The following is a 24,766-nucleotide window of genomic DNA, read 5'->3' as shown; positions in this document are numbered from 1 at the left end:
TTGAATTTTGCACAGTGTGAATGTGTCACTTATCCAAAAAATAAATCTATTTTAATTTTAAAAGGACAATTAAAAAAGATAGCATTTTAAAAGTAAAAAAATGAACAAAATAGAAACAGTGATATTTAAGTAATACATAGTTATTATGAAGCACTGTAAATCCTTGTATCTATTTATGGTCAGGATTTAAAGAGCTCTGTAACACACACACACACACACACACACACACACACACCCCTCCCACTTGTAGAACAAAATACACACTCTCAAGCCAGGCCTTTGGGGCTTTTCACAATTGGGCTCCAGGCCACCCTAGGGAGCCATTCCTCCAGCCCTTTAAGAACCGTAGTGACTTGCTTGGTGGGACTATTAATATTTGGCAGTTTTAGGAGATAAAAGCAAACAAGCGCAGTGCCTGGTACACAACAAGCTTTTGATCCATGCTGGATTCCAATCTTTCTCAAACACTGCCTTTGCTTATTAGATTGTCCCCTCAGCATGGAATGCCCTACACTCCTCCCCATCCCCAAGTCCAAATTCAGATGTCACTGTCACTATGAAGTATTCTGACAAGCAGTTATCACTTCTCGTCTTCTTCTTTTTTAAAGATTTTATTTATTTATCAGACAGTGGGAGCAAGTGAGCACACACGCAGGGAGAGCAGCAGAGGGAGAGGGAGAAGGCTCCCCCCTGATCAAGGAGCCAGATGCGCAACTTGATCCCAGGACCCCAGGATCACAATCTGAGCTGAAAGCAGTTGCTTGACCGACTGAGGCACCCACATGTCCCCTCTCTTTTGTTTAATGTCAAATATAACACTTTCATTATTTTTTTACCCTCCGATAACTTGTAAGTGGGGGGTTTGTACCCTTTACTCCCTTCCACCTATTTTGTCCACCCTCCACGCTGCCCTCCAAAAAATACTTTCATTATTGTTTTACCATTTCAATCTCTTCAGCTCAGTCTGGTCCCAGGATCATCAGCATCGATAGTACCCAAGGCCTTGTGAGAAACACAGAATCTAGTGCGCTGCCACCCCAGGCCTACGGAATCAGAATCGACATTTTAACAAGAGCCCAGTGATTTCCATACACATTAGAACTTAAGAGACCCCGGTTTAAATCTTTCCCTGGTTGAACTATAAACCTTTCTGGGGATCTCCTTCATCTGCCCCAGAGCACATCATAAGGCCTGATACCCAAATGTTTTTAAGTTTTATTTACAATTATTATGGATGTGATACATTTTTTTCAAATTCCTGGAAGAATACCTATCATATTGTTAAAAACAGTAGACAGTATACATTGCCACTTTCTGTAATCCTTTCGTTTTTCACAATCACAATGTATTATCTTTACAGGTAGAAACATAAAAATCTGGAAAAATAAAAGCTCTAATACATTCATAAAACGGTATATGTGTGTAATGGTAACTACTGTAATTGTGTTGAGCTATTTTTACAGATATGAAAAGATGGACAAACTGTGTTAAAAAAAAGATTATTTAAGTAACAGTGTATGTCAAAGATACTATATATGGGTCTTTTTAAATGTGCGATTATGGACACTGAAAGGCTATATATCAAAATATCTCTGATGTAGCTTGTTTCATACTTTTCTAAAGTTACATTTTTTTCTACAGTTTTCCTATGACTTTTTAAAAAGCATTAATATCACTTTTATAGTAAGAAAAAAAGAAAAAAGTCATCTTCATTTTAAAAATATCTATACTCTTTATTAAGCCTCTTTACATCCAGTGACCCAGATTCTGCCACAGCCCCGAAGCTGACAGGTCTGGAAGTGCCCGACCATTTCACAGATGAAGGCACTGGGCTTCAGAAACGGAACCCTGATGGCCCGATTCTGGGTGGTCTTCTCCCACCATGCAGCTACTGCAAGATCAGAGGAATGTGGCAAATCAGGCGCCAGCTTTGGTTAAAACCCCTGTCATTTCAGCAGTCTCCCCAGCCACTTACTCCCAGACGAGGTGGGTGGGGAAGAGAGGGACAACTCCTCTAAGACAAAGCTCTGAGCATAACTCATGCTGCACCACCTCCCCCTGGTGGCGGGCTCTGGAAACTGAAGTCGACTTGAGGGTTCGGAGCCACAGCAGTTGGAAAACAGGGATGCGCTGCCGGGACTTCCAGTGGTTGGGCGTGGGATTTTTCAACTCTTACAACAGTGCAAAAAGCAATACGTATCCACCAGAAACCATACTTCACATACTGAATGTGGATCTCTTCCTGGGCTGGCGGCATGCAGTGTGCACCTCTCTCATGACGCTGGGCACCAACAGGGCACGCTGCATGCCGCAGCTCAGTCAGCCCAGAGATCATAAGGGTAAACGACCGATACAGCCATGTGAAGCCCGAACAGCTGTTCTGTTTTCAGTAAATTACATGAGATAGTGAACATTTCATTTCATTTCATTGTAAAATGAAAAGCCCCTGGGGCGCCTGGGTGCCTCAGTGGGTTAAGCCGCTGCGTTCTGCTCAGGTCATGATCCTAGGGTCCTGGGATCGAGTCCCACAACGGGCTCCTTGCTCAGCGGGGAGCCTGCTTCTCTCTCTGCCTCTCCCTGCCGCTCTGCCTGCTTGTGTGCTCTCTCTCTGACAGATAAAGAAATAAAATCTTGGGACGCCTGGGTGGCTCAGTTGGTTAAGCAGCTGCCTTCGGCTCAGGTCATGATCCCAGGGTCCTGGGATCGAGTCCCACATCGGGCTCCTTGCTCGGCAGGGAGCCTGCTTCTCCCTCTGCCTCTGCCTGCCTCTCTGTCTGCTTGTGCTCGCTCGCGCTCTCTCCCTCTGTCTCTGAAAAATAAATAAAATCTTTAAAAAAAAAAAAAAAAAAAGAAATAAAATCTTCAAAAAAATAAATAAATAAAATAAAAAGCCCTTGTGTTAAATGATTTTGCCCAAATGTAAGCTAATGTGAGTGTTCTGGGGCACATTTAAGGTAGGCTAGGCTAATGCTTGGTAGGTTAGGGGTATTAAATGCATTTTTGACTTACAGTATTTTCAATTTACGAAGGGATTATCAGGATGTAACCTCACTGTAAGTCCAGAAAGATCTGTACTGTCTTCCATCAATTATCACCTTTATTCCTTTAAATCATCAAGAATAATCACCTTCCATCAAGTAATCAGGTACGGGCACAAATACACAGAACAGGCCTGGGTGTCAACCAAGCTCAGAGCTTCGGATGGTGCCGAGGGTGGTGCCACACTCCCTTCCCTGCCCTCTCCTTCCCTACTACTTCTGCGGCGGTGGCTCCTGCCCCGTTGTTCTCCTGCACCACCTTTCCTGCATTCTCTCTCTACCTCTTTCCACTGCCGAGCATCGAAAGGGCAAGGGGTGGCCCATGTGCCCTCAGCCGTGACGTCACAGGGAGGCCCCAGCATCAGAAGGCAGTCCTCAGGCTCTAGGCACTGATTTTTCAAGTATGTCAGGTTACCATACCAGAAAGCACCAATGTCAGTCTGCAACTGTGTCCCCCTAGTCTGCTGATACACACGTGGCTTCCTTACTCTTCCAGGAAGAAGGAAACCTTCAACAGGGTATCTGGAATAGGAAGAGAGAAAAACTGGCATATCACCTCTCCAGAGAACATAAAACACCCGATTTATAAAAAATACAGGGGTACTGCAAGGGCATCTTTGTAATGCTTCTAAAGAAGTGAGACACAGACAGAACGCAGACATGGAGTAAATGAAAACCAGTACCTTGTACAAGGCTTTGGTGTTCATCTTCTGAAATTTGGTTCCAGGCCTCGGGCAAAGCTTGGATATTTGCCAAGTCTCCCCACTGGACCGAGGACAGGAGGTACTTTCTCTTTAGGTAACTTCCTTGAAGTTAAGGACTAACTGCTTGAAAAGCAAATGAGGGCGCCTGGGTGGCTCACTCAGTTAGGCATCTGCCTTTGACTCAGATCATGATCCTGGGGTCCTGGTACTGAGTCCCACATCAGGCTCCCTGCTCAGTGGGGATTCTGCCTCTCCCTCTACCCTTCCCCCTGCTCATGATCTCTCTCTCAAATAAATAAATAAAATCTTAAAAAAAAAAAAAAGCAAATGCAATATGCTGAAGGGGGAAAATACCCTGGGGAGAGCTACAGGAAGCTCGAGGAGCGGAAGAGGGGCTATCATTCCATTTATCCGGCAGCAGAACTCACCTATGCCACCCATCTTTACTGAGCACCTCCTCACTCCCAGTGCTCCAGGGCTGGAGGGATGAGACATGGCCCCAACCACCTAGGATCTCACTGCGGTGAGGGAAAAACCAGGAACTGAAAAAAGAGAATGTCAGTGACATCAAAGAGGACACCGTGTGGCAGTTCAGAGGATGCATATCTCCCACTTAGAGAGCAGCAGGAAGATTCTGGCTGGTAGGAAGAGCATAATCGAAGGCACAGAAGTGGGGAAGCATGGATTGGTTTCAGCGCTGAGGAAATCCTCCAATCTGGCCGGCAAGGAACAGTGCGTAGAGCAGTAGGAAAGGTGGCTGAGAAGGCAGGTTGAACCAGAACAGGAAGAGCACTGAAGACCAAAGTGGGGTTTCTGGCCTATAAGCCATGGAAGCTGCTGAAAACTCGATGTAAGCGACAGGCAGAATGAAGATGTCTGCAGGACGCAGTGAGGTCACTAGCTGGAGCTGGCTCAGAGGTAAAGAAGCCAGACAGAGAACCCCATCAAGATGCTGCACAGACCAATAGGTCACATGAGAGGCGAGAAACTATGGAAGAGGTAGTGCAGATAGAGAAGGAAAATCCAAGAAGCACCCAGGAAACACCAAAGCACCTCACAAGTGGCTATGAGGGCATTCTTAGAACAGCACCTGGCATGGCATGTAGTCAGTGCTCAGTATTGTTGGCTGCAGCTCTGTGAAAAACACAGGCTGATTATGTTACTCCTCTTCTCAAAACCTCTGAATAGCTTTCCATCTCACTCAGAGCAGAAGTCAAATCCTTTCAAAGACCTCCAAAGCCCTACAAAGTCTGGCCCTATCTCTCTGACCATGTCTCCTATTATGGTCCCCCTCCTCACTCTAGTCTAGCCCAGTGGCATCCACATTATTTTCAGGACATATCAGGCACACTACTACCCCAGGGTCTTTGCATGTGATATTTCTTCTACCTGGGACACACTTCCCCCAAAAAACACCTGATTCTCTCCCTTGCCTTTAGGTCTTTTCTTAAATGTCACTATCTGTGAGGCCTCTCCTGACCACCCTATTTAAAATCACAACTCCACCCTCACTCCCCACTCGGCCTGCTTTATTTTTCTCTAAGCTCAGAGACCAAGGAGAACTGACCCCTACCATACAGTTGTATCTCGTGAAAACTGAAATTAAAAAGACTTCCTGAAGCAGCTCTGGACACTGTCTGAAACGTGTGCAAAGGATACGAATGTCGATAATGTCTCTCGATATCCTGCAACCACTCCAACATGTCAGCCACAGACGGGCTCAGCACCGAAGCCTGCAGGACAGCATCAATGCCGATCGAGTCTGCGTGCTGCTCATAGATCTCAAACACCTGCTCCACGTGCCTGCTGACGGTGTCCCGCACCTTGAGGAGGGTGGCTCTGAGGGGAAAAGTCTCCTGTTAGACCACATCATGAGAAAGGCCTAAGGCAGGGTTCCTCAACCTCAGCACACTCACATGTCGACCTGGATGGTTCTTTGTGGTGGGAGGTTACCCTGTGCATTTAGGGCACGGAGTAGCATCCTTGGCCTCTACCCATTAGATGAGAGGAGCACACCACACCCCCACCTTCCCCAAGTTGTAACGATCAATAATGTCTCCAGATACTGCCAAATGTCCCAATGGAAAAACTGCTCTGGGTGCACATAACTACTGCAGACCTTAGAAAGTTACTTATTCTCAATCATGTATAAAAATGATCCGTTTTGCTCACTGCATGCCCTAAGTACTTAGAACACAGGAGACTAGCACATAGAATGACAAATACAATGAATAAATCAATGAAAGGGTTCTTATGAAGACTAAATGCAATAATGCTCATAAGGTGCTTAGGGAAGTGCCTAACTCACGGTCAATAGTTATTATTCCACTGGTGACTCCAAGGGACCCAGCCACCAAGAAGGCCACAACTTCCCAAAGGGCAAAGCATTCCCTAACCTATAATTGTGACTTTCAAAATGTGTGGCTTTGACTCACAGGTAAAAAATTAGACAAAATAACGGCCCAATACTCACACAAAAATAGGTCATCAGCTGAAATAAGAGTTCACTACCTCAGAACATACTGCAACGTAATTTAATTGATGCTAATCATCTCTCTTCTAATCAACTAAGAAACTAAGTCTGGTTCATCATTATATTCCCGGCACCTTGTGCCTGGCATCCCATAGGTGCTTATTTTGTACAAATGAATATACAAAGTCCCCATATATACCCATTTCCCCTTAGTCTACAGCACAGACTATATACACTAGAAACTTCTTTTGTTCTGGTCAAGGAAAGGCCTATATGCAAAGCGTCTGGGTGGCTCAGTTGGTTAAGCATTTGACCTGTGATTTTGGCTCATGTCATGATATCATGGGTCATAAGATGGAGCCCCAAGTAGGGCTCTGTGCTCAGTGGGGAATCTACTTGAGATTCTCTCTCTTCCTCTGCCCCCGTCCCCATTGGTGCTCTTTCTCTAGAATAAATAAGTAAGAAAGAAAGAAAGAGCAAGCCTAAGTGCCAGGTCTCTTGTCTATCCTCAATATTTATAATTTTAAAATAGAGGGTCTCATTTAGGCATACTAAGAGTTTAGAGACGTACTATGCCTGGCACAGAGACACCAACGTACAGCAGAACAGAATGGAGGTTGAACACTCTGGCCTTGGCGTCGGGCAAACTTGAGTTAGACTTCCAGCTTTACCATTTACTAGCTGTGTGTCCATAGGCAATCTGAGCCTCAGTTTCCTCACCAGCAAAATGGGATTAAGTGAGGTTAAATCAGAGATGTTGAAAATATTTTATATGAGAATATACATAAAGCCCTTAGCTCTAGCACTACTAAGTTTAAAGTACAATTCCTCGCTGCTTTTGACAAAAGAAGACTACAGAGGACTAATTCGCTTTTTCGATTGCTTTTCTTTTTTCCACTGTAACTTCTACTGAGACCATCACTGTTATGCCTTACATGACAAGGGAAATGCCATAAAATAACTTTTTCAAAGAAAGATTAATTAAGAGAGAAAGAGTCTCAAGCAGACTCCGCACTGGGTGCAGAGCCCAGTATCGAGACTGAACTCACCCTGGGAGATCACGACCTGAGCCAAAACCAAGAGGCGGAAGGCCAGCTGACTGCACCATCCAGGTACCCCATGAAATGACTTTTTGATAAGAGGTCCCATTGCAACAAATGGAAAGGAGGCAAGGCTGAGACACCTCCAAATACCGTGTTCTCAAGTAAAGGGAAAAATACTCTTCTGACGGATCCTAGCTACTTATTAAACACCAAGTTTTTCAATCTTTCCGCCAAGAAGGAGCGGCATTGAATTCTTACAGCCTCTCCCCTAACTTGTCCAAGACAGTGTCGCCAGCCGCCAGCTGCTTGCGCCTCAGCCGTTCCTTTAAGTCCGGGAAGGCCCGAAGTGGAGGCACATCCTCAAACCGCAGATTCTGTGCCGCCTGCAGCTGCTCGGCCAGGTTGCTGAGGGAGGCCAGGAGGGGCTGGCAGTCCCCCAGGGTGCTCTGCCACAGGCCCTGCTGCTCCTCCACCACGGGAAAGCACTTCCTCAGGGCCTCTTGCACAGCAAGCCAAGGTTGGTCTTGAGTCATCTGCCGAGATAAAAACAGAAAGGAGGCGGGAAGCATTAGGGTCTTAACTCGGCAGGGGAAGTAGCGAGTCCAGTGATCACCGGGCGCAGGTGAAGTTCCGCCAAACCAGGGTCTCCTCACGATGCGGGCTGTGTATCCCTTCCCACAGGACGTCCTGACGCGAGGTGCTGTCTTACCTTTAGGGGGGCTCCGGAGGCAGGGCCCGGTTTCCCACCTCCTGAAGGGTTGCCTGATCAGACCTCGGAGGCGGTTCGGTTCGCCCGCGCGGCTCGGGTAGTCTCCAGTTTCAGACTGCGGATTCCCCGGGCCGAAGCGCTGTCTCCGAACCCGTACTTCCAGAGCCGGACTCTTGTCTCCTTTCCTGGAAAGTGCCGGTCGTTTTCCCTAACCCAGCAGGAAAACTTAAAGCTAACGCCATCAAAGTCCTAGGACCCGTCTGTGCCGCCACCAGGAGCCCGCGGTCTCTCTGCGCATGCCCCCAGTACGGCTGTCGAGTCGCGAACGTCTGTCGTAGACCGCAGTGCCTTCTGGGTCCTGTAGTCCTACGTGTGCACCGGCGGCCTGGCCGCGGAGCTTCCTTGTGATTGGATGCTGTGGGACCCTCCTAAGACGGCGACTTCTCATTGGTCAGCCTGTGGCAGTTTGAATTTGGTGGCGGCGGCCGCACGTCCGGTTAGGCACGAAGCTGCTCCCTCCCCTCAGCTGGAGCGGCGAGATCTTTCTCAACCCGTTTGGTGACCCGCAGGTACGTGCCTCGCGACACCTTTATGCTCGGGCCTTCGAAGGCAGGGCGCCCCCACTAGCTCCGTGGGGCGCCCGTCCGCCCTCTCCCGCTCCTCCGCGGCCTCCTTACTCTCCCTCCCCGACCTCGGCCGCTGACCTCCCAGTGGCTGCATCCCCCGCTCCCCGCAGTCTCCACCCAAGCGCCATGGCTCCGGCTAGGAAGGGCGGCAGTCGGGTGGCCAAGACGAACTCGGTTCGGAGCCGGAAGCTCGCTTCCTTTCTTCGGGACTTCGACCGCGAAGGTAGGGGCGGAGCCCGGGGCGATCGCTGGGTGCCGGTGGCTTGGGGGTGCGGGCAGCAGGGTTCCAGGTCCCGTTCGCCGGCCGGTGACCCGTGTTCTGTCGGCTCTGCCCTCTCGCAGTGCAAATACGATCCAAGCAAATTCAGTCGGACAGGCAGAACCTCCTCAAGGAGATGGATAACCTGTACAACATCGAGATCTTGCGGCTCCCCAAGGCGCTGCGCGAGATGAACTGGCTAGACTACTTCGGTAAGAGCTGCTGCCGTCCCCCCAGGCCTGGGCCCCGGGGCGCCTCTGTGGTCGCCTGAGTGAAGTCCTCATGATCACTTTAGGAAATTGCAGCCTTACCACTTCCCCCGCTCCTTATCTCTCTTCCCTGCTTTACCTTTGTGCATAGAACTTAACGTCATCTACACACACACACACACACACCCCGCCCAGGTAGGCGAACGTCTTCTCCAAAGGAGAATTTACTGCCTAGTAAATACTTTAGGCTTTCTGTGCCAGAGGGTTCTCTGTTGCAGCGACTCACCTCAAGCTGTTCTAGGTCCAAAACAGCTGTAATGGATGGGCATGTAGGTGTCCAAGGAACATGTATTTATGGACACATGGAAATGTGAATTTCATGTGTCACAAAACACTCTCTCTTTATATTATACAATCATTTAAAGACGAATAAAAGAACAACTTGGTTTGTTTCCAGAGCTCAGATGGGAGGATAACCCCCAAGCAGTGCTTTCTGCATCTTATGGAACCTGTCAATTAAAAAAAAAAAAAAAGAGCAAATCAAATTGTGACATGCAAGGGCTCAAGTTTTTCTGGCCGGAGAAAAATTGCAACCTGTTCTCCACTCCCTCGTTAAACGTCCGAGGACATGCAAGAGGCTATCCTTTCTGCTGGGTTACCCTTACTTTTCCTAATTATTATCTATTATATCAACTCCTTCCTGAATAGAAATGCATGTTCTGTTCAAATAATAGATATTTAATGATTCTTTGACTTGCCCTTTTATTTGCACGCTTCTACAAATATTCACTGAGCATGTCTCAGTCACAGTACTAGGGGCTGAAAGTGCTTTGGGAAATAGCACAGACCTTGCCTACCCTCAGGAACTTACAAGTTAGTAGAGGAGGGTCGTTTTAAAAATGCACATGTGATTAGATAGTCAAAATCATAGGTACCATAAAAGGGAAAGAGTAGAGGTCAGTAGGTACATTTATCTAGTGCTGTACGTTTATATGAGCTAGACAGGTATTGTACTGAGTGTGTTACATATGTTAACTGACTTTATGTTCACAACAAAGGTATTCATTGTTAATATTGCTCCTCTTTTACAGGTGACAGAATTAAGGCACAGAGAGATTAGTTACTTTGCTCAGGGTCTCATAAGCTAGTGAGTAGCAGAGGGTGTTTAAACCCAAGCAATCTGTTTGGTTCAAAGCGTGAATTCTTAACAGTTCTACAGGACACTATGAGAGTTTCTAGAAGGAGGATTAACCTAACTTTATTCTACATCTAAATCTTGCACAGACCTCTTCGTTCAACACACACTAGCTGCATAACCACCCTATGCCATAATTTTGCCCAAAACTGTCTTCAAGGAGTTTAGTTCAAGGCAGCAGATGGCAGGATGCTTAAACAGCTCTGAGTAGTTGTTTGGTATGATGAGAATTGAGCAACTAGCTCAGCACTTTGCCGCAACCTGTTGTCATAGAAAAATAAAGACTTTGGGGTTTGAACTGAGTTTCGAAAGACAAATTAGAAATTTTCTGGGTGCAGAGGTGCATTTCCAGTAAAGAGAATAATAATAAGTGAGGAGAGGTAGAGGCACGGGAGACGGTGGCACATCTGGGAAATAAGGACTTTGGTGTGGTGGGACCTAGAATATGCTATAAGGCGGCCAGTCAGGTGTGGAGAAAAAATACGTTACAAAGGGCCTTGAGTGTTGAAGCCAGGGCTTAATCTAGTCCAGTTTTAGACAGCTAATGGGAAGATGGTTTATCATTAAGATCTGATAGTAACTAAATAAAATGTTCTTTTCAAAGCCCTTGGAGGAAGCAAACAGGCGCTGGAAGAGGCCGCAACAGTAAGTGATCTGTCCCATTTTGGAACTATGGTTAGTTTTTAAGTTTAATCCCATCACAAAATCCAACCAGTGGGTGTTTACCATGGAAGAGGGCTCCTAGGGAACATGACCTGTTTGTGCCAACTGCAAAACTATGGTTGTCAAAGGCTGAGTCTGTGAAGCCCAAATACTATCAAGTTCTGCAGAGGGAGGCATTCTGTTTTGGGCAGGTTCCTTGTAGCTCTCCGCCCTGACCTCTCAGGCAAAGCAAAAGCCTCAAGCCCAGTCCCTCTAAGCCCCTGGGTCATTACCTGACAGCCTGGTCTGCTAGGTGTCAGAGACTGTTGTTTTATTTTTATTTTATTATAAAGATTTATTTATTTGAGAGAGAGAGAGAAGGGTGGAGGGGGAGAGGGTTAGAAAAACTCAAGCAGACACTGCATTGAGTCAGAGCCAGACATGGGGCTCGAACTCACCACCCCAAGATCACAGCCTGAGACAAAATTAAGAGTTGGACGCTCAACCAACCGCACCAGCCAGGTCCCCTGAGACTGTTGTTTTATCACGTCATCCTCTAGAAGCTTCGCTCTTATTTGGGACTCTCGGGATTCCTCACCCTCTCTCACCTCTTTCATCCCAGCATCAGCATTAGGATTGAAGACAGTCGGATGGGGAAGCAAAATAAAGAGTTCACATTTTAGATCTGTACTGTCCAATACAATAGCCACCATTAATCAATCAATCAATTAGAATTAATTAAATTAATCAATCAATTAAATAAATAAATCATTAGTCCATTAAAATTAATTAGATTAAAACTTCAGTCCCTCAGAGACACTAATCACATTTCAAATATTGACCAGCCACAAGTGACTAGTGACTACATATTGGTAGCCCAGAAGTAGAGCATTTCTACCCTTACAGAAAGTTTTGTTATACAGTGTTGGGGACTAGTCCATAATGGTCTTAACAGAGACCCTAGGCACTCTAAAATCAGACAAAAACAATGCACATACATACATGCATTTGTTATCTTTCTGGAGAGAATGTTTATTATAACCTTCATCAGGTTTACAGAGTGAACCCAAAAATCTACCTCCTTTTCTGCATTATTAGGATCTCTTGGAATCTCAGGGTTTGAAGGGACCTGACTACACAGGGTACATGGTAGCATTGAATGGCAGATCTCCACCTGCCTCAGAAGTTAAAGGTGTTTCAGAGTCAGTTGTTCAGTCAGGAAAGAGTTTGGAGATGAATATTATAGGAGAGGAGTGGGAATCACTGAAAAGTAAAATCAAGAGCTAGTAAAACATTCTTAGTTCTGGCTTTCTCTTTCTTTGTAACATGTTCCCTCCTCCACACACCCAATTCTGGTGTTTCAAAGGACTTACCTCTGATATGAATTATACTCGTTAGCTAATGTATCACCCTCATTTTAATTAATTAGACATACAGAACTACAAATCAGAGGGCTTCTAGTGTAATATGAAATAGCCGGTGTCATCACACCAAGTCAAGAGAATTGTAGCCTTAGCTAATATGCATTAGAACTCAGGAAGGGGGCGCCTGGGTGGCTCAGTGGGTTAAGCCACTGCCTTCGGCTCAGGTCATGATCTCAGGGTCCTGGGATCGAGTCCCGCATCGGGCTCTCTTCTCAGCGGGGAGCCTGCTTCCTCCTCTCTCTCTCTCTGCCTGCCTCTCTGCCTACTCGTGATCTCTGTCTGTCAAATAAATAAATAAAATCTTTAAAAAAAAAAAAAAAAAGAACTCAGGAAGGGAATGATACTTTGGCACAAAAGTTCATAATGATTAGGTATGTGCGGGTCTCCCAAGACCACTCCCAGGAAGCCTCACAGATCTGAGCATATAGTCCTCCTGATGGCTGTGATTTATTATGTGAAAGGATATAAAGCAAAATCAACAAAGGGAAAAGGTGCCTGGGCCAAAGTTCAGAGGAAACCAGGTGTAAGCTCCCAAGAGTCCTCTCCCAGTGGAGTCACATGTGACGCCTTAATTCAACACACGTGAAACGGTGTCTATCAGAAAAGCCTATTTGAGACTCAACACCCAGGATTTTCACTGGGGGCTTGTCACATTGGCATCGTCTGCCTAGTATGTACCGAAATTCCAGACTTCTAGGAGTAAAACAGGTATGCAGCATAAGCCATGTTGTTTGTACAAAGCTTAGGCCCAGACAGCCATTCTAACCAGGGAATGGTGGGAATCCTGAAATCCAAGTTCTCATGCAAGCTGCAAGCCCATGCATGCAAATAGGCCTCTCTATGGATATCAGTCTTATGCCTATTAACTCTTCTACGCAAAGATAATCAGTGGTCTGCCACCACCGACACCTTCATAACATGCAAGTTGTTTCTAGAGATGGCACCTAGTTGGCCACTATCCACTCCATCGACCACTCCAGACCTTACTAAGCTCCTACAGCACTGTCTCTTGCTAAGATTAGACAGCCTCAGAATGCTCCTCCGAACACTCCCTGGACTCCCTACCAGTCTGGAGATGAAACCTGTCATCCCTAGTCTGTAACACCTCCTCTGATACTTACATGTGTCCTGCAGGAAAAGGCAGAGAATCATGCCTGCTCGTAGCTATTCTCATTCACGTAGGTGGTCACCAATGGGAGCACATTTAATTAGAACGGTGATAACTAGAAGCCTTTTTGAAGGGCCTGTGGGTGCAACAGAAAACCTGATTGACTCTCTAGACTTTAAAAAAGAGAAAAGTTTAGTACAGCACCAAGTGCAGAGAACGTGAGTCATTAGCAACCTGTATTGTTTGCCAACGGGACATAATCAAATGCAACCACTTTCCCTGAGTGTACAGCCAAGAGGAAACTTGGACATGTGCATCAGACACATGAAGAAGTTGTTTAGAGTAGCAAAAGACTGTTGACAGGAGATTGGAGAAATTAATTGTGAAAGAGTCACACAGTGGGATGCTACATGACAGTGAAAACAAACTACGCCAGAAGCGGCAGAAGCGAAACCAAATAAAATGTTTTTTAAGCACATATACCTTTATAAAAAAAAAAAAAAACCCACACAAACATGCTTTCTTTTAAGCAGATGCAATGATAGTGGTCACCTTTGGGAGAAGATGAGGAAATAGAACAGGAAAGACTACAGAGCTAGAAGCAAGTAGTCAGCAATGTTTTAGCTCTTGGGTTGTATAGTGCATTTATAGGAGCTCACTAAAATCATGTTATAACTAGTACGTAACAGTCTTATAAGTAATAAATAATGTGTTTTTGAAATTAATTGTTTTGAGTCTTAAAATATTCCCGATATTTGATGGAATATGCCTGGTGTTTTCTGGCTGTCTTGGCAACAGGCGGACCTGGATATCACAGAAATAAACCGACTAACAGCAGAAGCTATTCAGACACCCTTGAAATCTGCCAAAAGTGAGTACTTTTCAAAACCCCTTGTTTAACTGGGAGAGTGGAGGCCAGGTGGCAGGCCGGCAGCTCAGGGAGGCTTCAGTGGTAGGTACTCTTCCTTCTAATGCCTAGTCCTGGGTCTTGCAAATCTGATAATGTGGTTTTGGCCGCTGCATTGAGTTCAGCATATGCAGGACTGATAGTGAGCAAACTGCCGGCCATTGTGGGGGCAAGAGTGAGAGTGGAAGGAGAGGGAAAGCTGTGTGGGAAGCATGACTGCCCCTGGCTCCGCCAGTTAGAGGGTGGCAGGACTGAGAGGCGTTACGGGACATGGTGAGGCCCGCCAAGGCACCCCCATGTGATCAGAAGGGTTGAGAGAGAATTGTGAAAGGACCAGTATCCTCCGGGCGCCATCTCACATTCCTGGACTCAGTGACCTGCTGCAGAAAATCATCCCTCTCTCACACCCCACACTCTGAGAAATGCTGTCCCAGAGGGAACATGTTTGGGAAACCCAGTCGTGACCCGTGAGCATCATGGAGCAGGAACAGGATGAGCCCTACTACAGACTTTGTGTCACTGTCATTAAGCTTTCATAGCTCAGTGCATCCACTTCTTGTGAGGCGAGGCCTGACCCAGGGCCTGGATCTTGACCCAGGGGAGGGCCAGAAACAAGGCCCAGTTCTTAGTCCATTTTGCTTTCCGTCAAATGACCTCGTAGCATGAAGAGACCGGGAGCTTTCACTTTGCCGGTGTCACACTCCAGTGCTGCCTTGGTGAGATTACGACAGAACTGGGCTCGAGTGTGCCTGGAGATCCTTGGCTGCATATTTATAGTGTGTTAGTTCAGTTTGGGTTGTCTCCACATTTGGGGAAAACTGATTTCTCTTCTGGATTCCACAGTCTTGCTCAAGTGGTGGGGGAGGGGGTCTTCTGATCTCACCTGTGGGAACAGACACACAGGATCCAAGTCAACCAACAGTAAAACTTGGCTTTGTGCCCTCTTGACCATTGGGCTTTGTCTATGTTATAAGCTAGTTCCAAAAAGGAAAAAAAAAAAAAAAAGATAAATATATTATTTAATGTGTCAGAAAGTAAAAAGCTAAAAAGCTGTCCCGTCTGAGACCATACCCCCCATGATCAGATGCCTGAATTATCTCTGGAATCCCTGCTCAAGATTGTTTGGCTCGGGTTTGTATAGAGCTAGCAGTGAGACACTAACTTTCATCACTAAACAGCTATGGTGCTTAGAAAGCTTTCTAATCTATGTAAATAATAATATTGTAATAAATAATTTTTTTTAAGATTTTATTTATTTATTTGACAGAGAGAGAGATCACAAGTAGGCAGAGCGGCAGGCAGAGGGGGGCGGGAAGCAGGCTCCCTGCCAAGCAGAGAGCCCAATGAGGGGCTTGATCCTAGGACCCTGAGATCATGACCTGAGCCAGAGGCAGAGGCTTAATCCACCCAGGTGCCCCATAAATAATTCTTATGACACATGTCCCGTATTGTCAAAAGGGCTCTATGTGGGCGCCTGGGTGGCTCAGTTGGTTAAGCGACTGCCTCTGGCTCAGGTCATGATCCTGGAGTCCCAGGATCGAGTCCCGCATCAGGCTCCCTGCTGTTTAGGGAGTCTGCTGCTCCTTCTGACCTCTCTCCTCTCATGCTCTCTCTCTCTCTCTCTCTCAAATAAATAAATAAAATCTTTAAAAAAAAGAGCTCTATGTTCATGCATTCCGCAGATACTTAAACACTCACAGGCACAATTCTAGGGTTTGGGGAAATAGGAACAAAAATAACAAAGATGCTGTTCTTGCGGAGTGTGCAAGAACTGTCCCTGTGAAGTGACTACTCCCTTTTATAGATGAGGACACTGAGGCAGCGCAGTGAAAGCCCCATGACCTGGGCGGTGCTAGGACCAGGCCTCACGCTCAAGTCTAGCCGAGTCCAGCGTCTGCACTCTCAGCGGGATGCTGGGCATCATGTGGGCTTCGTTAATCAGTTTGGTTAGTTTTCTCTGTCTAAACTCTCTTAAAAAAAAAAAAAAAAAAGTCATCTTGTTTATATTCAAAGTCTATTTCTTAATTACAGCCAAAGATTTCATACGTTTTATTTCCTCCAAGAAACATGAATGCATGAAAATTTACTCCTATGAGAAAGATGACTCTGTTAAAACTGTTTCTTACAGCACGAAAGATAATGAAATTGGATGAAATGATAGTGGAAGAAGAAGAAGAAGAAAATAAGAAAAAGAATCTTCAAACTTCAAGAGTAAATTGCCACTTGTGTTTGGGGCTGGGAGCTGACGGGGGACAGGGAAACACAAAAATACCTAACGTCCCCGGTGCCCCACCCTGACCCACCAGCGTTCACTGTTTCGCAGAGAAGAACCACTTTAATGGCTCATATGAAAGCCCTCCGAGAAGTGGGTACACAGCACATAGAACGCAGAAGAGGAAGCTATCAAATTTTACCTCCCCGCTTAGGGTACACCCAGACTTTTAAAAGTGAGGGGGATTTCACTAGCTGAAGAAGAAAGGGCGGGGAAGCCCAGGAGGAGATAGATAGGAACGTTCCCTCAAGTTCCATTTAAAGAACAGGAAGCCATTGGGGATGACAGGGCTATAAGCTGTGGGTGATCTGCCTACAGGAGGGCCCGAAGATGAATGACCTTGTGTGCTGAGCTCAGAAGTTTGCATTTCATCAGGTTGGTCACACTGAGTGACAAATGGACGAGGGGAAAAACCAGAGATAAGGAAACTAGTTGGGAGGCTGTTGTAATTCTTAAACTGAGGCCCTCATGCTATACACAGAGAAAGGATTTTTTTTTAAGATTTTTATTTATTTGACAGAGATCACAAGTAGGCAGAGAGGCAGGCAGAGAGAGAGGAAGGGAAGCAGGCTCCCTGCTGAGCAGAGAGCCCGATGCAGAGCTCGATCCCAGGACCCTGGCATCATAACCTGAGCCAAAGGCAGAGGCTTTAACCCATGTAGCCACCCAGGCGCCCCAGAAGGGATAGTTTTGACACATGTGAGCAGGACCGGTGGAGGAAGGGAGGAAGCAGGGATACCCGATCGGTTTCTAGCCTAGGTGCCCCTCGTCCATGGAAGGCGGCCCACAGGAGGGTGCTGGGTTCCGGTGAAGGCGAGCAGCCGTGGTGCCAATTCCCTGACACGTTGAAGGGTCCATCCTTTTCTGAAATTTCAGCCTGAAATTCAGGGAGAAGTAGGAGGTTGAGAGGCACACTGACTCCTAGTGTGGGCATCGATGAGGTCGTATGGGGAAGGCATGGAGGGGGAGGCTGAGGACAGGTCCCTGGAGGAAAGCTTACACAGCAGCCTGTGCAGGGACAGCCAGAGCAGCGGGGAAGATTGGGCACTCCAGGATGGCCTGAGTGACCTTCACAGCAGCATTGCATGGGGGAATGATGGGGGCTGGCCAGGCTACAGTCAGTTTAAGAGATTTATCTTTAATCTTGGCCAAAACTGTCCACTTTGAAGACCAAAGCTGTGGACGTCCTTAGTTCACCCGCTGTGTTCCGTCTTACTTACGGCACTCACTTCCGGGAGATAGAGCTCATGTTCATCACTTCACATTTCCAGACTTGGCCCCCGTCCCCTCCTATTCTTACCTGTCCTCCTTTTCCCCTTTTTGGGGCTTCTTATAACCACAGTGTCATTTGATTGTGAATCCAGGTCAAAAGGTGTCCTCCATCCAAGAAGAGAACCCAGTCCATACAAGGAAGAGGCAAAAGCAAAAGGTGACGACTTTTCCAAATGTCCGTGTGTGTTTTGGTTTTATTGGAGAGCCCCATCCATCACGGCAGAGACGGGGTGCAAGGGTTTTTGTGGCCTGTGCGTGAATAGAACTTGAATCTCCAAGCCGGAGGGGCCTCTAGAAATGATCTGACCCAACATGTTCTCCAGTTCTGCCCATGTTCTCTATTCTCTCCTACCTTTTTTGTTTGTTTTAATTGCACCAGAGAGAGTGAGGACCAGACACCTATCATAAGGACTGTATATTTTGTGCATTTGCCTGACAGCCCACGAGCAGAGCACCCCCCCCAACCCTGGGGCCAGTCACAAAGTGACTCATCTACCTACAGTTGTTCCTTGAGATGGTCCACCTGTTTCCTAATCAGTAAAGAATCACCGTGGACTTTAACTGATTATGCTGGGCCCTGCTAAACCATTTGGGATAGGGAACGGGGGGCCACATCTCAAGAAGCTTAGAAAGTAGTGGCTGGGATGTGTGTCTGTGAAGGACACTCCCTGAGCAGTGGTGGCTGCCTAGCAAGAGGGCAGGAGCTCCGGCTGAGGGGCCCTCGGGGTGTGGAGAAGGTGTCTCTTCCTCCTGTCATCCTGACTCAGAGGCCGGACTCTGGAGGCTTTCTGCCCAGCTTCAGAGCTCTGGCTCCCCCTTCATTGGCTCTGTGACCTTGGCCAAGTTGCTGGAGTCGGTACACTCGAGTTCTGTGGCTGAAAATGAGGATCACAGCTGTGTGTCTCGGGTTGTTGGGAGAGCTGCACAAGCTGGTGTACGCGAGGCACTCGAGACATAGCCACATGGTCAGCGCCCTCCAGGTGTGACCTGTGGATGTAAAGGCCAATTTTTTTTTTTTAAGATTTTATTTATTTATTTGACAGAGATCACAAGTAGGCAGAGAGACAGGCAGAGAGAGAGGGGGAAGCAGGCTCCCTGCTGAGTAGAGAGCCCCATGTGGGGCTCCATCCCAGGACCCTGAGACCATGACCTGAGCTGCAGGCAGAGGCTTTAACCTCCTGAGCCACCCGGGCACTCCTAATGGCCACTTTTTACCCACAGGTCAAGCCATTATAACACTGTCACCCCAGCTGTGGGCCGGCTGGAGTTGTCTATGGTGAAGCCAACCCCAGGCCTAACCCCCAGGTTTGACTCGAGGTGAGTAATGGGGGCAGCCCCTGCGTCTGATGGGAGCCCACCAGTTCGCCTCAGTCCATAAGAAGAGCTAATGGGAAAACACGGCTCCTTGGCCCCACAAGGCCTCTTGGAAGAGGATAACTGTCTGGGCTTCTGAGCGTCTGCTTCTCCCTTAAGTGCAGGTTCACCTGTTTTCAGCAACAGAATAAGTCTTTATTTGATGAGAGGCAGAGAACATTCTGCCTCTGAGGACTAGGAGGCCTCTAGGGACTCTTGCTCAGCCCTTTTTTGAAATGGGTAGGTACCCTCCTGTATCCTTGGTGAGAGTGTGGATGGGCACCACGTCACACTGGGGAGACTGACGTGACCCAGGCTGGAAGCCAGTCTCTTCCACCGGCTGGTCAACTGGACAGGAGATGCTCTGGGGCCAGAAAGAGGCGACTCTATGTGCTGACGGAGCAGCGCCGTGGCCACGGGCCCCTCCCAGCGTGCTGTATGACAGCGTGTCCTAAGTGATCCCATTTGTGTTTATACAGAGGATGTTTCTGGAAGGCATTAAGGATTTGAAAGTCAGAATCTCTGGGGTGAGGAGAGGGAGGGAGAAAGACTTCTTTTAATTCCCAGTCTTGAACTGTTTTTTCATATGCACGTAAAACAAGAGACATTTAGAGAAAAACAGGTAGCAGGATTTTAACTGTCTTGAGAAAGTTCATTTGGGAATTAATATAATGATGTAATCTCTGAATCCTCCTTTTTTGACCCTGGAAAATTCCTCTTGCTGGAAGCACTTAGCCACTCTTGGAAGTGCATTAACCATAGTTTATTTCTGGCTCTGGATGGATGGATGACTGGTGTCCATGCAGAGCTTGGGACCTAAGATTTCCATGGATAAGAACTAACTTTGGCTAGATGTGTGTTTGATCATTACAAGCTCCCTTCTCCAGCTGTGTGTAGTCATTACTGTTTAAAAAGACTTTTTGCCCTAAATTTAGAACTCGCCTTCTTAGAAATGCAGGATTTGAAAACTACAGCTTGAGGCCAGATGGGCGTTGGAAGAGCTCATGGCACCTTGTGTCACTCACTCTGCCAAGCCATCTTGACAGAGATCTTCCCACTTCACAGGGTCTTCAAGACCCCGGGCTTACGGACCCCAGCAGCCAGAGAGCGGATCTACAACGTCTCTGTGAATGGCAGCCCCCTTGCAGACAGCAGAGAGGTTTTCCTCACGGTGCCGGTGGGCGGTGGAGAGGTGAGCGTCTCACAGGGCGGCCGGGCCACCACGCGCAGCTCCCTGGGCATTTTTTTCCTTGGCCCATCACCCACTTCTCATCCCCACAGTCCTTTGGGTTGCATGGGTCCTGACGCGCACACTTCCACAGGACTCAGAACCAGGTTTCTCACCCAGGCTGGGCTCCTTGCCGGGCTCTGTGTTCCTTTTGTTCATCAGCTGACATTTGCCCACCTGCGTTGTGGCTCCCCCCAGGTGTAGACAACGTGCTTCCTGCTCTTGAGAATGCGTTCAGTAGCCGAGATAGGTTCACAGTCAAGTCTAGTGGCACATGACATGGACAGTAAGGGACACCCTAAAGGGAGTGCAGAGGAAGGAGCAGCAGGGTGTGCGTTCTAGAAAGGGGAGCATTAACTGTGTCTCCCACTCTGGAAAAGCCAGAGGGGTTCTGACTCGGGCTGAGCCCAGTTGCCCTGAGCTGAGTGGAACAAGTTGCAGACGTCAGCTCCCAGGAGGGAGGGAAGGTGTGTCTCAGTTGTGTCTGCAGGGCCCTCTAAGCTCATGTCCCTGCCCTTAGTCCCAGCCTGGGTGAGCCAGCCGCGGGCCAGTGAGAAACACTGCTGTTGTTATCTCCTCAGGGCAAGCACCTCTCCTAACTGCCTTGCCTGCCCCCGCTCCCCCTGCCCAAAGTGCAGGGTATCAAGGGGACCCCTGGGGCACAGTGGGCCCTTGAGTGCAGGATCCTGCCCCGGGGGACATGGCAACTGAGCGTACCCCGCTCTCCACACAGAGCATGCGATTGCTGGCTAGTGACTTGCAGAGGATGGACATCGCACAGCTGGACCCCGAGGCCTTGGGAAACATCAAGAAACTCTCTGTGAGTCTCGTAACCCTCCCCTTGCTCAGTTCAGCTGTACATTGGATTGTCTTTCCGCCTGGGCTTCACACTTAGCATTGTGTTGTCTTCTTCCCCCAAGGGACGGTAGCTGTTCTCCTTACCCCGCAGCACTTGCGTCCCTGGACTGATGCTGCCTTTCAGTGTCTCCCGGGCTGCAGTTCCACCGCAGACTCAGACTTCTGCCTCAGTTGGGGCAGTTGGTGCCCTATGCAAGGGCGTGGTTGACTGCCGGGGAAGGAACCTTCCTGGAGGGAGAGAGGGAGGGGCTTGCCCAAGGAGTCCTGCAGAATCCGAGACCGCGGAACAGCCAGGCCTCTGGAGCCGTGGGACCGTCAGTGACAGTGTGTGGAGCTCCATTCTGGTGCTCCCGTAGCCTCTCTGTCTGAAGCCCACGCATGCGCTTCTGCGACGCTCCTCCATCCCTCCCTCTTGGCAGAGAACCTCCTCCAGGGGGCCCTGGGTCTCCGTTCCTTCTCCTTCAATACTGGCTTGCTTGTGACTTCTGGCAGCCGCACTCCCAACTCTGACTTCGCTGCTCTGATGCCCAGCACTGACTGTCCCCTTCTTGTCGCCCCTTCAGTTCTCAGAAGGGAACGTAAATTGATTCAGCTTTGGTCAGATGGGTCTCCGTGGTCCAGTCAGCACCGTCTCGGGCGGTGGATGGGACCCCCCTTCTGGGGGCATCTGTGAAGGGTACATCCAGGGCACACGGCCCAGTGTCAAGGGCCCACACATACCTAGTGGCCCAGATCCAGTGACGTTCATTCTCTCATCTGCACCCATAGCACGACTGGCTCATCTGAGGTGTTGTTTTACTCCCGTGTTCAGATGAGGAGTGGGCATTCAGAACAGTTAGTTTGTGATCCAGCTAGAGCTGCGGAGGGCTGAGATCCACTCAGACCTGCCCACCCCAAATCCCGGGTCCCACAGGTGACTATCAAGTGGCTACCAGGCACGCATGGTCAGTGGCCTTTTCTCTCAGTGACCTGCCCCTTTCCTTTGTAGAGCCGCCTTGCCCAGATCTGCAGCAGCATACGGACTCACAAATGAGGCTGCTGCCCCAAGGAACCGAGCTTGACGGGATGGACTTTCTGCGGACACTTCCAGGACCCTGAAGAGACTTCTTCCCTTCCAGCTTACTGTTTATTTGAGTGTGAAGTTCCAGAGCAGGAAGTGGTGTTCTTCTGGGAGAATTCGGGAAGCGGGGAGACACACTGCTCCCCCATCGGTTAGATTAAGCTTTGCTGTTCACGCCTCCCAACCCGACTGCCTGCTGCATCCATGCAGTCGAAACTTCCTGTCACTCTCCTGGCAGAATTCTCCTTCCTGCTCTCAGAGCTGCTGCCGTCTGCCTCCTGTAACCCAGCCTCCTCGCCATCCTGCCGTTATTTCAGTGGAGGTGACGGGAGAGAACCTCAGGTTCCCAGGAAGACCACCTGCTCCCCCTCCTCAGAGTACCCTCTGCATCTGGCATTTCTGCTCTGTGTTGCTTGAGGCTGGGAGTTTTAGGCTCAAAGCAGTGAGAGCTCTGGGCCATGGGAGGAACCGTGCAAATGGGGACAGGACAGCAGAATGGGATGTGTCCCAGCAGTAGCCACAGCAGAGCCCATCTCAGCCCAGCCCCAGCCTTGCTTTCTGCGGTGGTGGGTATTCAGTGGGGCTTCAGGATCTTACGCCCGCTGTGCGCAGTAGTTTTTTCCAAGCTGACTATGGAACTGGGGTTTGTATTTATCTCTTTACCGAAGACCAAAAACTGGTTTGGAGGCAGCTTCCACGTCTGGCACCTCTACCTCTCTAGATGGTAGGAATTTGGATAGAGAATTCTAGGGCTTAGTTTAGTCTAGGGTTTTACGTGACCAGCTGCAGAGAAACTATCTCTAAGCTCTCCGTGGTCCAGTGGTCCCTGCCAGGTCCACAGACTTCACAGAGAGCACTTCCTCTTATGGGGTTCACTGGGGGGCAGGTGTGAATTGCCTGGTGGCCTCATTCCACATGTTTGGCCTGTGCTCCGGGCATTGGCTAGTTAACTCAGAGTCCGCCCCATGGTCCCTGTGCTCCAGCCTGCACCTCCGCCCCAACGAATCATGAGATGTGGTCCAAAAGTACGGAAACTCAGGAGGTCCTGCCCCACGCTCGAGGGCCCCGTGTTCTCCTGTGTGGCTCTGTGTTCTACTCCGTGTCACTTTGCTCTGTGACCCTCCTAGCAATCCAGTCCTGTTGCAGTTGTATTCCTTTCAAGTTGTTTTATTCTCCCTTTCCTGAGACTTTTGTGCATATTGTGTTCCTGATTAATGGCATCTTTTAAGCTGTTGTAATTAGGGCTACTGAAAGGTACCCGTTTTCAATAAATTGTGGGTTGGTTTGTTTTTAATCAATATTCAGCCTCTCTGTCCTCTGCAAGCTGCGCTACCTGGAATTAGAGGCCGTCTGGGAGCTGAAGCTGTTGGAGTGGGGCCTCTGAGCAGCTGCTTCCCTCAGAAGATACAGAAACCTCTCCCGTAGCAGAATCTCTGTGATACCTGAAGAAGGGGCCCCTCACCCCAACCTGCAGGCCATAGGTAACCTATCCCAAGTAGGTTTCCCTCGACACCTTTGTTCACAAGAAATTGACACATGGGAGGACAAAATCTAGGCTATGCGTAGTTCACACACTGAGTCAAGGCTTATTGGTCAGGAACAAAGCAGGAGCACAGATAATACAGTTTCCATGCTTCTCCCTTCCCAGATCTGGCAGATCTGCCTGCCTAAAATTCTTTCTGCACTGAAAATGATCCACATGGACCTGATGGCAGAAGAGCAGAATGGGTCATTATCTAGCCCTTTCATCTGGCACTAACACTGTTGGATGGGGAGGGGTCCCGTGGTCAGTGGCAGCTCTGAAATAAAGGTTACTCATTTCAAGGGACTTCGTCACCAAGCCTGAGGCTTCTCCCCTTTCCTTCATCCTCTGGTGCGGTGTAAAGAAGAGCCTGGCATCAAGGAAACACTTAGGACCCAACCTGCTTGAGCCGGAGACATCCTCATCCTATTTTATCCCACTAGCACCACCGCCTAAATGAACCCAGGTATAGGCCATGTGTAGTATGTAGCAGGTGCCTTATAGATGCTACTCATGCGATGAAAATCGGTAGTCTTTCGTCCCATATAAGGGGTGAGCGTGGAGGGTAATGAGTGCTCCATCCCAGGATTGAAAGCATGGGCTGAACTATCACAGAGTTGGGATGTGGCAAAGAAAATTTAAATTCTACTGCCAGTGCACAAACCAAACAGATATACATTCACTGGATTTTGTTTTTTCAAATTAGTTACAATTTTAAAATTGTGAGATTTCACAAAAATGATTGCTAGCCTCCAAAAAATAAGATCTGGTAACACAGCCAGCTGGAGCTGAGAGCAGCTTTCCTTAAAGAATCCTTTCCCCATTCAAAATAGCCCCTGCTAGATCGCTTCCCTTTTTTACATG

The 24,766-nt window shown here is 48.2% G+C and overlaps 2 protein-coding genes across 4 annotated transcripts; one reads left to right on the top strand and one right to left on the bottom strand.

Annotated features, from left to right (window-relative positions):
* Positions 1-2,860: 2,860 nt before the first annotated feature.
* On the bottom strand, positions 2,861-8,425 carry C10H1orf109 (chromosome 10 C1orf109 homolog). Its single transcript, XM_032302489.1, has 5 exons — positions 7,968-8,425; positions 7,517-7,791; positions 5,402-5,581; positions 3,722-3,840; positions 2,861-3,560 (listed from the first exon to the last, which is right to left on the bottom strand). Exons 2-5 carry the CDS (start codon positions 7,789-7,791, stop codon positions 3,523-3,525), a joined length of 612 nt encoding a protein of 203 aa, XP_032158380.1. The 5' UTR covers positions 7,968-8,425; the 3' UTR covers positions 2,861-3,522.
* An 11-nt stretch (positions 8,426-8,436) lies between these two features.
* On the top strand, positions 8,437-23,678 carry CDCA8 (cell division cycle associated 8). 3 transcript variants are annotated; one of them, XM_032302488.1, is made up of 11 exons: positions 8,437-8,536; positions 8,704-8,816; positions 8,936-9,064; positions 10,861-10,901; positions 14,229-14,301; positions 16,466-16,548; positions 17,974-18,038; positions 19,103-19,198; positions 20,300-20,426; positions 21,196-21,282; positions 22,309-23,678. In XM_032302488.1, exons 2-11 carry the CDS (start codon positions 8,720-8,722, stop codon positions 22,351-22,353), a joined length of 843 nt encoding a protein of 280 aa, XP_032158379.1. In that variant the 5' UTR covers positions 8,437-8,536; positions 8,704-8,719; the 3' UTR covers positions 22,354-23,678. The 3 variants fall into 3 exon arrangements, with proteins under 3 accessions (XP_032158379.1, XP_032158377.1, XP_032158378.1); XM_032302487.1 differs by having other exon boundaries at positions 8,441-8,536; positions 8,679-8,816; XM_032302486.1 differs by having other exon boundaries at positions 8,438-8,816.
* The last annotated feature ends 1,088 nt before the right edge of the window (positions 23,679-24,766 follow it).

This window comes from Mustela erminea, chromosome 10, assembly GCF_009829155.1.
Source record: "Mustela erminea isolate mMusErm1 chromosome 10, mMusErm1.Pri, whole genome shotgun sequence".
In the NCBI taxonomy this organism is placed as follows: Eukaryota; Metazoa; Chordata; class Mammalia; order Carnivora; family Mustelidae; genus Mustela; species Mustela erminea.
Note: the sequence above shows the minus strand (reverse complement) of the source record. Positions and strands in the feature narration are given on the sequence as shown.

Bases quoted from the DNA above. Each gene is read 5' to 3' on its own strand.
- C10H1orf109 (XM_032302489.1), bottom strand. From the start codon at position 7,791: ATGACTCAAGACCAACCTTGGCTTGCTGTGCAAGAGGCCCTGAGGAAG. The intron at 5,582-7,516 runs GTAAGAATTCAA...TTTTCCCCTCAG, and splicing joins GACAAGTTAGGGGAGAGGCT to AGCCACCCTCCTCAAGGTGC. The intron at 3,841-5,401 runs GTATCCTTTGCA...ACTTCAAGGAAG, and splicing joins GAGAGACATTATCGACATTC to TTACCTAAAGAGAAAGTACC.
- CDCA8 (XM_032302488.1), top strand. From the start codon at position 8,720: ATGGCTCCGGCTAGGAAGGGCGGCAGTCGGGTGGCCAAGACGAACTCG. The intron at 18,039-19,102 runs GTGACGACTTTT...TTTTACCCACAG, and splicing joins GGAAGAGGCAAAAGCAAAAG to GTCAAGCCATTATAACACTG. The intron at 21,283-22,308 runs GTGAGTCTCGTA...TTTCCTTTGTAG, and splicing joins GAAACATCAAGAAACTCTCT to AGCCGCCTTGCCCAGATCTG.